This window comes from Diospyros lotus, chromosome 2 (genome assembly GCF_014633365.1).
Source record: "Diospyros lotus cultivar Yz01 chromosome 2, ASM1463336v1, whole genome shotgun sequence".
Taxonomy (NCBI): domain Eukaryota; kingdom Viridiplantae; phylum Streptophyta; class Magnoliopsida; order Ericales; family Ebenaceae; genus Diospyros; species Diospyros lotus.
This window is the reverse complement of record NC_068339.1, coordinates 15756537-15767982: the sequence shown is the minus strand read 5'-3', so window position 1 is coordinate 15767982 and position 11446 is coordinate 15756537. Positions and strand designations below refer to the sequence as shown.

The following is an 11446-nucleotide window of genomic DNA, read 5'->3' as shown; positions in this document are numbered from 1 at the left end:
AGAAGGATGATCGGAGGCGAGTCGCAATGGCAAGGCATGGGCTCTAGTGACGGGTCCGTCTAGGGGATGGCTGGCACCTACAAGCAATCCGACACTCAAGTAAGTAAGAGAGTAAGGAGAGACAGTATATCAATAAGTCAGATGTCAGGACATATTTTACCTCTAAAGAGAGCTGGTTGATATAAGAGGATGATGTGTCATTTTGCATGTATGCGTCGTCGCGTTTGCAGGTGATGAGATTGACTATTCGGTGCCGGTAGAGATTCTCAGGTGGTAGCATAGTGGCAACGAGACCCTCGTTAATGTGGATGAAATTCACCATAAATGAGGGCAATATCTGAGGCAGTCGTACATATATCCAGTGAGAATTGCAATGATGTCGTGGTAGACTAGTGCTGGGCCAATATTGGGTCAAGATGGAAGACCAAGATTGAGTCGAGATTGAGCCCAAGAATAAGGTTAAAATTGAGCCTGAAGGGTCCATTTTGCATATCAATCAGCAAACAAAGTAATAATTAAATATTTTTTAATAGTTATTTATATTATTAAATAATCAATAAATTAAGTCATGTATAAGATTATAAATATTCTTAAAATGGCCTTAAACCAAGAAGGATCCAATAAAATTGGCTTACTTAAGGTCAGATTTATACTTAAACTTGAACTTACACACGCACGCGCGTATCTTGTGAGAAAAAGAGTATTTAAGTCATTTGTTTAGAAGTCAAAATATATTCTCATCAAAAGCATTGCAAGCTACCAATACTACTGCATTACTTTCAATTCGAAAATGACTTTACACCAAAATTAGGGAGTAGTTATGTATGGGTGACTTGATATACTCTAAGATTAAATCAAGAGGCCCCCACGGATATAGTCCAGTGATTAAGATCATATATGTATTGGTTCTAAAAATTTTTAGATTCTAACTGTTATATAGTCAGTCACAAGTCCCATGTTCGAATTTTACTGCTGGGTTCCGTGATTTATCTCTCTTGTAGAAATCTTAGAGTTGAGTTGCAAAGGCCTCTTGAGATGAGGGATTTCACTTTTTGGTCCTAAAGATTAAATCAAGACATATTGAATTATCATAATTAAATTTTAATAACTGAGTGTCATATTTTTTGCATACTTAAATATTTTTTTTAAATTTATTTAAGCAACTCATTAAATAAAGTTGATTGGATTACACTCATGGAACACCCATGCGAGGTCACCCAACTTAGGTCTATGGGTTCTACCCATGTGGCACTAATCCACATGAAATGATGTGTTATCCTAAAATCCAATTAAATTAAGAATTTTAGTTATAATTTTAATTGAATTAAGATTACTATACACGTAAATTATTATTGTTTAACTAGATGAATTTTAATTTAAAAATCAAAACAAACTTTTATTTTGACATAGAATCATAAGTGACTACTAGACTATTCCTTATAAAAAAGACGATAGGATCCCATATAATAATATAAGAAAAATAAGTTGGGTTATTTTTCCACTTTTAATTTTCTCTTAAGGGTTAAGACATTTAATTTGTGAAAAATAGAAATTTTTAATGATAATTGTAACAAAAGATCGATAAAATGAAAGCAAGTAAAGATTTGTATCTTGCAAGTATTCTGTATATAAAGTTTTCTTAGTTTTTTATTTGAATCTTAATTCTTTTTAATAAAAAAATTAAATATAAAATTATTTTTAGGTGATATAGATGAATATTAAATTTAGACTTACAGACTTATAAATTTATATATCTAGTTTGTCAAGTGATATTTAGAAAATATTTTGATGTAAAACATTTTGGAAAAAAACATTTTGTTAAAAAAATGTTTTCCATCAAAATGTATTTAATTTTTTAAACAAAATATATTATAAAAAAATAAAGAAAACCTTGTGCCAAATGGTTTTAAAAAAGAAAAAAGTTTGTTGGGCTTCTTTCGGTCCAATTCTTCCGACCCAGCTCGATAAACATGGTTTGATGGACCCGGAACCAGAACCCGGTTCTGATCCGGATCAAGACGGGCCCTTGAATGTTTTTCCCTCAACGTTCTGTTTCAACGTAGAAGGAAAGGAAGATCAGAAAGAAAATGAAAGCGGGTGGGTCGAACCTCCGGAGAGAAGCCTAGGGAGGCATAATACAGAAAGCTATGTCTCCCGCAGCACCGATCGAACCGAGATTGCCGGAAACTTCAACGGCGGGGCCATCGCCGGCTGTCGAGGGATCCCTCATCTTTAATGGTCGTTTCAGCGATCTCAGAGGGGTGCAATGGCGTATACAATTCGGAATATTGCCGCCTTCTTCCTCCTCTTCCATCGATGATCTTCGCCGCGTCACTGCAAATTCTCGTCGGAGGTGCTACATATTTTTGCGTTCCGATTTGTGGGTTTGCAAATTGGAGGCGTCGAATTAAGTTTTGCTCGGGATTACTTTTTCGGAAATGTCCGTTTTGTTACCCAGTTCAAACGTCCACCTGAACCAGCTACCTCAAGTCTTAATTTTTTTTTTTTTTGGGTAAAAGACGAGAAGTTTGTTCATAATCTTGTTGTCAAAAAGTAAATTTCCTGATATATCATTTGATGTCTGCCATTCGCAAATGAATGGCGAAATTTTTGTTTTTATACAATAGCTTACCGTTCGGTTTCTTCTTTTCAAATCTAAAGCAACAAAGCTATTTTCAAGTTTTGGAAGGGAAAAATAGACGAATGATATAAAACTACATATGCTTTATAATTTTTGACGAATTCCTATTAATTTCTTCTCCTTTCCTCACCTAGCCAGAGAGTTCAAACAAATTAGTTGATGTAGATTATTGAACTTAGGCTCATTGATGTTCTTTATTTTTTTACTTGTTGGTAAATGGATTGAGTTTGTTAATCTTGGAGAGTTCTTCATTGTCAGGAAATTCTGGTTTCCATTTTTCTTCGGACAGTTCCTTAGGTTGTGTATTAATGACTATTTATTTGGGTTTCAGAATCTTCTAAGCTCATAACCGTTAGAAGTATGCTATGCGATTAGTTGCTTTTTTGTGCTTCAATTTTTACCTTCCTTCAAGAGCTAACCTAACAGTCTTTCTGGTTAATTAGATATAAGAACATTATCATCTTCTCTTGTCTTATTACATAATTTTTGTGGATCCATATATCCTTTTAGCATTTGAGATATTTTCTTTTACTTACGCTTTATATCTGCAATATGGCATTTGAATAATTCTCAAACTCCAAAGGAGTTGTCAACTTATTCACATTTATAGCCATTTGGAAATTAAATTGTGAATTTGAATGTATTTTCTGCCCTGACTTTCTAAATATGTATGACACAATGTAGTCAAAGGCGAGCGCCTCACTCTTCTAGGTGCTTGAGGCGCCCTCAAAGCCCCATGTGAATACCTCATCAACCTCTAGGCAAGGTGACTTCAATTAAGTGGCGCTTGGGCAAGTGCCTTGGATGAGGTGATAGGTCCAAAGGCGCTCACCTAGGCATAACAAAAGAATCAACACTAAAAATCAAAATAGGCACATGAAAGACACTTACAAGCATAAAAGAAAGAGTCAAATAGAGGCAAAAATGGGAAAGAAGGAGAAACATGGCCGTCGAGTTATTGCTATTGTTCTTTGTTCAAGCTATCATCATAAATTGCTTTTGCAATTTCTTCTCTCTTCTTTTGTAGCTAAAAAGATCACTATGACATATATTCCAAAGTTATTTGTTTGAACATGGTTTCAAGAGAGAGAGAAGGAGAGATTAGTTCAGAATATATACACTAGCTTATTATTTTTTATTAATTTAGTGCCTTGCTTCTCTTAGGTGAGCGCTTTTGGGGGAACCTAGCACCTTAAACGAAATAATTGCCTTTGGCCACCTTGCTGTGATATTTTAAGGATCATGTGTTAATTTAGCTTTGACTTAAATGACTTCTTTTGCTGATTCCAATCCCAAATCTGGGAGGTTTGCTGGTAAGTAGTCTCAAGACTGAAAAACAATAGTCCATACAGGGAACCTGCCGTGTCTGTCTGCAATTGAGATTTACTTGTGAATTTTAGAGTTGTAATGTGAAAGATTAAACTAAATACTAATTTAATACATTCTAGATATGCACCTTATCTGATATGTTATATGGCTTTGCATCCCAGGTATGCTGGTTCAAGGAGACACCTCCTTGTTGATCCACACGTTACCAGAGATGGAGTCACTTCTCCAAATCTTGTTATGGACAACCCACTATCACAAAACCCAGGTGGAATACTTTTACCTTTCAAGTGTCTACCAACTTTGTGTCCATTGAGCTTTGGCCTGGGTAAAATTATTTCAAAATAGTTTTAGGTATAACTTTTGCCTTGCCAGTGGCTAATTTTTAAGACTTTCCGATTCAAATATGCTTTCCGTGCATTTGCTAACTATTTAAATTGCATTGCATCCTAAAACCTATATTTACTCCCCCATCTGAAGCAAAGAAAATGAATGGAAAAGTTCACCTTGCAAATAATGGAAGATGAAAGCAAGTTTATGAAGAGTAACAATCGTTGTAGCAACATTGTTGATTAAAATTGTGCAGATAGCATGTGGGGTCGTTTCTTCCGGAATGCTGAATTGGAAAGAATGGTTGACCAAGATTTGTCTCGTTTATATCCTGAGCATGGAAGCTACTTCCAGTCACCTGAGCTGCAAAGCATGTTCAGGCGAATTTTGTTGTTATGGTGCCTTATGCATCCAGAGTATGGTTACAAACAAGGTGGGTTTTAGTTTTTCCTCGAAAATCGTGGAACCCATAACACATTCTTTCTTAGCAGCACATCAATTTGTTTCTGGTACTCATAGGAGAATGGAAATATGTTCAATGCCTAACAAGTCTCTATATAAAACAGACACGATCATTTTACTGTTATTTCTGGCCAGTTTTGTTGTCTATTTTTTAACTTTTACTTTTGATTTTCTGAATAGGAAACTGAAATAATGTAAATTGTCTATTTTTTAACTTTTAGTTTTGCTTTTCTCAATAGGAAACTGAAATAATGTAAATTGCACAAGTATATAACCACCCTCTCCCCTACCTCCCCCCTGAATTGGTGGATCATTTGTCAACTAGTATGAACAGATTATTCCTGGTGAAAATTGTCTGTGTTCAACACATATCAGAGACACACACTCCTCAAATTATATGATATGCCATGAAGTGGGCCTAAACTTTTCCTTATTTGACAAGTGACACCTGTGGCACTTGTTTCCATCTCTACATGGCTTATACATGTCAGAATGGCTTTTGTATTCTCTCTTCTGGAAACTTTTTTTTTTTTTTTTGGGTGGCTAAATGAGAAATCACAGAGTGTTGCAGCCAAAATGAATAAAAAAAGGTGCAAAGGTTTTCTGTATATGTTTGAAGCTTTTGCACTGTCCCATGGTCAGATAAATCATAGCTGTTATCTTTGGGCTTCAAGCTTGAACCCACTAGTGAGTTCCTCAGCAGAGAAGATGTTAACAATAAATCTCTAGCTGTAGCTGCCTTGCTTAGACTCCACGAATTCAATGCAAACCAGAATAAGGAAATTTGTGATTGAAGGAAAACTTGCCAGCCCTGCCTTGTGGGATCAAGGCTTGTGATTATTGTTTCTGTTGTACAAAAACTTACTAGATTTATAGACTTTTTTCTCAACTGAAGTTCTAAAAATTCTATTAAGAATTCTGCCCTGTCCAACTCATTCCCATTGCATTTCCTAGATGTGCCTGAAAATGAAAATAATAGTAGAAAATCAAGACATGCCATTTAGTACATCAAACACCTATACTAGCTTATCTGATTAATATTTGTTTCTGATAGATGTTAGACACAAATACAATACCAAAATGAAGTCTTCATATTTTCTAGTAAAAACCCATATGCACTAGATGTATTATGATTTTCTGATTCTCTATACTGGAGTTATTTTCAAGTGCTAAAAGGAAAAGAAGGAAGTAAAATGAGAGTTAATATGTGCTTGTATATATTCTATGGTCTAGTGATAATGAGATACACAAGGGTGGTCACCTGGACGAGAAAGTAATATTAGATCATGAGAATAATATGTTTATGAAGAACCATAGAAAACAATTATGTCCATTGAACTTGCAGGGATTTTAATCTCTTTCTCAAAAAGTTATAGCCAAAAGGGAGAATTTTAAGCTCTTAGTCTCCTTGACTTATGATTAGTTCGTCTAATATCCTCCAATGAATTCAAAATTTTTGTTGCTTTCTAGCATGAATGTCATAATAGAGACAGTACTGGAAATTGAATTCATGTTTCATTACCTCTACCAAGAAACATGACTTGCAGCATGTCTGGTTCTAGCCAGTTTGAGTTAGATATAAGAGAGTTATTTTAGAATTTGAAATTCATGTTTTGCTACTGTAAACATTGCATGGATTATTTACTGTTGTGCTTTAATTAATTAAAAACATCCAGGCAAAGCTCTTCTTTATTTGGAAAATAATCTCAGAGAGTAGTGAATTAAGTATCAAATGGTCAACTGGGAGCATGTTTGCATAGAGTGGGGATGGATTAGGTATTAGAAGATTGGTTCTTTTTAAGAAAGCTTTACTTGGTAAGTGGCTTTGGAGGTTCACTTGTGAGCCATATAGTTTGTGGAGGAAGGTTATTGTTTGTAAATATGGTAATTGGAGATCAGTCTAAATGTTGGACTTCATCTCCTTATTTATTTTGATTCTGGAAGGACATCATGAGGGGTTGGAGGACTTTTTAAACTTAGTTTGGGTCAAAGAGGGAATGACTTTTAGGGGTATATTTTGGTTAGACAGCTAGTATGCATAGACCTCTGTTTGAGTTCCTTCCTAATCTGTTTAGGTTGGTTGTGAAGGAGGTGTGTCTGAGCGTGGTTGACCGTACCAGACAAGTACTGAATTTGTCACTGTTATGGTACTGGTACTGGACGGTACAAGGTATTGTTTCATATATATCACTATAATAGATTAATAAGTTATAATTTATAAAATATGTATGATTATAATAAAGTTTTGGATGCAAAGCCCAAGCTAGGCCTTGCCTGGGTAGAGGTTGGGAAGGATTCCTTCCTTCCCATTGCAAAGTTTTCTCTTTTTGGCAATGACTGGAACTTCCAAATTAGTGAATTCTGGCTGGTACGCACCAATACGTACTGGTATTTTCTAGAAGAAAAAACGAAATGGAAAGTAGATTTTTGTTTACTGGAAACAATCCAAAATGGGAAGTACTGGCCAGTATGGAATGGAACTAATAGCAATGTAGGTAAGTGCTTCTCACTCTCCTCTTTTGGAGTTGTATAAATTGTAATTCCTTTGCTCTGTACCCAATTTCCAATTTTGAGGATTGAACTCTTTGTCAGCAATGTACAAAACTTCATGATTCCACGATGATTGAGAATGGGGGAGACAGATGGGTATGATGCCCATCACAAAAGTCAAAAGGGAATGGATTGTTGAATATTTTATGTTGCTTTTTGTGATAAAGGAATTTGGCCTTCCTTGGAAGGCAGTTTGGAAATATCAGATTTGCCTTCTGTGTTGGTCAACTATAGTAGGTGTTAGTCTTTTGATAATGTGACAAAGCTTTGGTGGTAGGCAGCCTTTGATTTCTGTTATATGTGTGGGAGCAATGGAAAATTTATAGATAATTTCTTTTGCACTGTATGGTGGCTTATAAAGTTTGGGCCCTTGTTTATTTGATTATGGGCATTCAATGGGTTATGCTTACTTCAGTAGGGAAGCACTTGTTGAGGTGGAGTTGTGTTGTCAGAGCTCTGCCTAGGTAAGTTTGAACATCATGTTTTTGTTTTTGTTGAGTTTGATGTTTGTTTCAAATGCCATATTATCCCCTCTTTACCTTTTTTGGTTGAGGACATGCACTCTCTTTTGTTTGTTCCATCTTACAGTTTTTCGGGGGACATTCTTTTTCTTGGTTCTAGAGAACTGGTATCTCTGTTTTCTTGCCTATTCTTGTGCAAGGTTTGCCGCTTGGGCTGTTACAGTTTCTTTCTGGGTGCTTTTTATGAAAAAGAAAAAAAGCAGTTATGAGGTCCACTTTGATATAGATCTGCTCATATACTTGACAACTCTGCTAAGCCATTTTCCCAAGTACTCGGGGGTTGGCTATACTGATTATTCCTACACTTTTGCTCTTTCAAGAGGCATAATATTTGTTAAACCACTACATGCATCATTCTGCTCATATATGCTATGGGATTTGTTCTTATGGAAGTTCCATTGTACCTTTCTTTCTGCTTTCATCAACAGGAATGCATGAACTCTTGGCTCCTCTGTTATACGTTCTGCATGCTGATATAGCACACCTCTCTGAAGTGCGGAAGCTTTATGGAGACCACTTCATTGACATTGACGGCTTTGCATTTAATGAAAGTGATTTAACTTTTAACTTTGATTTTAGGAAATTTTCTGAATCTACAGAAGATGAGACTGGCTCACAAAAATGTGGATTGAAGATTAACAGTCTTGATGAACTGGATCCCAAGATACAAGATATTGTATTGCTAAGTGATGCTTATGGGGCGGAAGGTGAATTGGGTGTTGTCTTGTCTGAGAAATTTATGGAGCATGATGCTTATTGTATGTTTGATGCTGTGATGAGTGGGACAAGTGGTGCAGTTCGCATGGTTGATTTTTTTTCACCTTCTCCTTTAGGTGGCTCTCAGGCAGGGTTGCCTCCTGTTATTGAAGCTTCTTCTGCATTATACCATTTGCTCTCTGTTGTTGATGCATCTCTCCACAGTCACCTTGTTGAGCTTGGTGTGGAACCACAATTCTTTGCCCTCCGCTGGCTACGTGTTCTATTTGGGCGTGAATTCTCGCTTGAATACCTTTTAATAATCTGGGATGAAATATTTGCATTTGATAATAGTAAATCCAATAAATTCAAAGAAGATGTTGGGTCCAGCTCCAGGGTCCTCAGTTCACACAGAGGAGCATTCATCTCAGCTTTTGCTGTTTCGATGATACTATACTTGAGGCCTTCTCTGCTTGCTGCTGAGAATGCTACTTCGTGTCTTCAGAGATTGCTGAACTTTCCAGCCAACATAAATCTGAAAAAACTAATAGCAAAGGCAAGATCTTTGCAGCCTCTAGCACTAGATGCTAATAGCTCAATCCGATTACCAATGCATACTGGAAGCCTTAGCCGAAGTAAATCAGCAGTAGTGAGAGGTCACAGTCTTTCATCAGATTCTATTTCACCAAGAACTCCCCTGAGCTTTGTTCCCGAGAGCTATTGGGAAGAGAAATGGAGAGATCTGCACAAGGCAGAACAACTTCAGCAAAGTAGTTCAGAAAAATCTGACTGCAAAAAAGGTTGGTCAGAAAAAGTGAGATTGACTCTATCTGGAACTGGATCTGCCCCATCCTCATCAAAGGAGGGAAGTGGCAAAATAGACTCCAAGTTGTCTGTGAGGAGAAGTTTGCTGGAGGATTTGTCCCAGCAGCTTGGTCCAGGGGAACTTGTGGACAAAATGAGAAGCAGTGGAAATTTTGGCCAGACAGATGCTATTCTGGACAGTGAGGTGAATAGGCAAGGTGGCATCAACAACAACTTCTGTTGCACACCAGAGGACCAATGTTTGAGTGGGATTGCTGCCAGTGCGGAGAACTCATGCTCAAATGCACCAAGTCTTAATGATCCTGAAAATCAATCTAGAAGGAGTAGTGTGGCATCCAACTTACCCATTGATGAAAATGATGATGAACCAAATAGTGGTAAGTCATGTAGGATAGAGCCAAAAGACTCACCTCTTCCTGTCTCAGATTCTCCAGGGACTGTCTCTTTGAAGGATGGATTGGAGGAAGATTCCAGAGGGAAAATGACAATAGCTAGATCCAGTTCTGCTGAGGAGATCTCTTTAAGACCTGGACAGGATAATGATGTTATTGGAAAATCAGTGACACCTATGAAGGAGAGGAAGCTCTTTTCTGGTAAATTTCAGTGGTTATGGAGGTTGGGACGGAATAATGGTGAGGGCACATCTGGAAGGCTCCTACCTGAAGCCACAAAATCTTCTAATGTTGGAACCGACCAGAATAATACAACAACCTGTTCCATGGTGAATGGATCTAATAACTCTTCCATGAATGGCAAAGGTGATGCTGTGGACCGGAATATGGCAACTACATTGAGAAATCTTGGTCATTCTATGCTCGAGAATATTCAGGTAGTTATGTGACTAACTATTTTATTGTTTAGATGGTCAGTGGGAGCAGAGTGAGACAAGGGGATTAATGGCTGGTGGGATAGGTCCATTTCATTTATTTGTTGGTTCTTTTTGTGCCAGTTAAAATCCATCTTTTGAATATCATCCTACAACTTTTAACTGTTTACTTTCTTCCCAAAACCCATGTCCATGTTACACAGCAGCAATTTACTGAGAAATTATTGACAACAGGACCTTTTTAACTTTTCCATCAGTGCTTCATTGCTGGTTTGATACAAAGGTTAGGAGGAAGCATGGTTTTGTATACAATCTGAGATGATATATTGTTATTTTGAGCTCGTGCATTTGCACTCCCTAGTCCTTGCTGAAGTTCTATGTTTAATTTTTATGGCCTCTTGCTTATTGAAATAGATTGCCATAATCAACTGCACATCTTAGCCAAGTTAGAGTCTGTGGCATTGAAATAGATTGCCAGTGTCTGAAACGAGTTCAAAATCTGTTTGTGTGAGTCGCGTGCTTTCTACTTTGCAGGTCATAGAGTCAGTTTTCCATCAAGAGCAAAGTCAAGTGGGGTTTCCAGAAAACTCATCAAAACATTTTCTTGGGGGTGAAGGACAAGTTACACCAGTGGCAGCCATCAGGGAGCTGCGGAAAATTGGCAACCTTCTGCGAGAGATGTGAGGATAACAGTAACTGTTGCAACCTGTATATTCATGTTGTAATTACCATCTTCTCTGTAAGTGCCAAATAAATGAAGTTCTTCGCCTCTCGTAATAGCATATCTGTGAAAAAGAAATTTCTCTTCCAAATGTGTAAATTTGTGTTATCTGGCTGTAATATTTTGTCAAGTTTTGTGTTTATTACATGCAAATTGGAGCAGTGGACTGGGATAGGCATCCCTCCAATAGTCCTTGAGTTCCATAGTGGTGAACCAGATGATGCTTTGGGAGGAGCAGAAGCACAACTTTGAGAAAAGTAATGCTTCTATTCTATAAAGCAAAATGGACATTTTTGAGCTGCTTCTGGAGCCAAGATAGGGGACCCGATTTGAGAAGCGTAATGCTTCTATTAAGATGAATTTGCTCCGTTGTCTCAGATTGAAACCTTCCTGGAAAAGCGTGTTTTTACATAAATGATTCGTAAAACAAAGATTTCACGAGACCAGCGGCTTCCAAATGAAACCCATTATAGAGAAGTGGGACATTTTTAGCTAAGTGAAGTTGCTGCTTGTGAAAAGGAAAAATAATCAAACAAATTACCAATAGC

The 11446-nt window shown here is 37.1% G+C and overlaps 1 protein-coding gene across 1 annotated transcript; it reads left to right on the top strand.

Annotated features, from left to right (window-relative positions):
• The first annotated feature begins 2055 nt into the window (after window positions 1-2055).
• LOC127794485 (uncharacterized) lies at window positions 2056-11040 on the top strand. Its single transcript, XM_052325615.1, has 5 exons — window positions 2056-2353; window positions 4132-4235; window positions 4554-4730; window positions 8259-10180; window positions 10712-11040. Exons 1-5 carry the CDS (start codon window positions 2148-2150, stop codon window positions 10859-10861), a joined length of 2559 nt encoding a protein of 852 aa, XP_052181575.1. The 5' UTR covers window positions 2056-2147; the 3' UTR covers window positions 10862-11040.
• The last annotated feature ends 406 nt before the right edge of the window (window positions 11041-11446 follow it).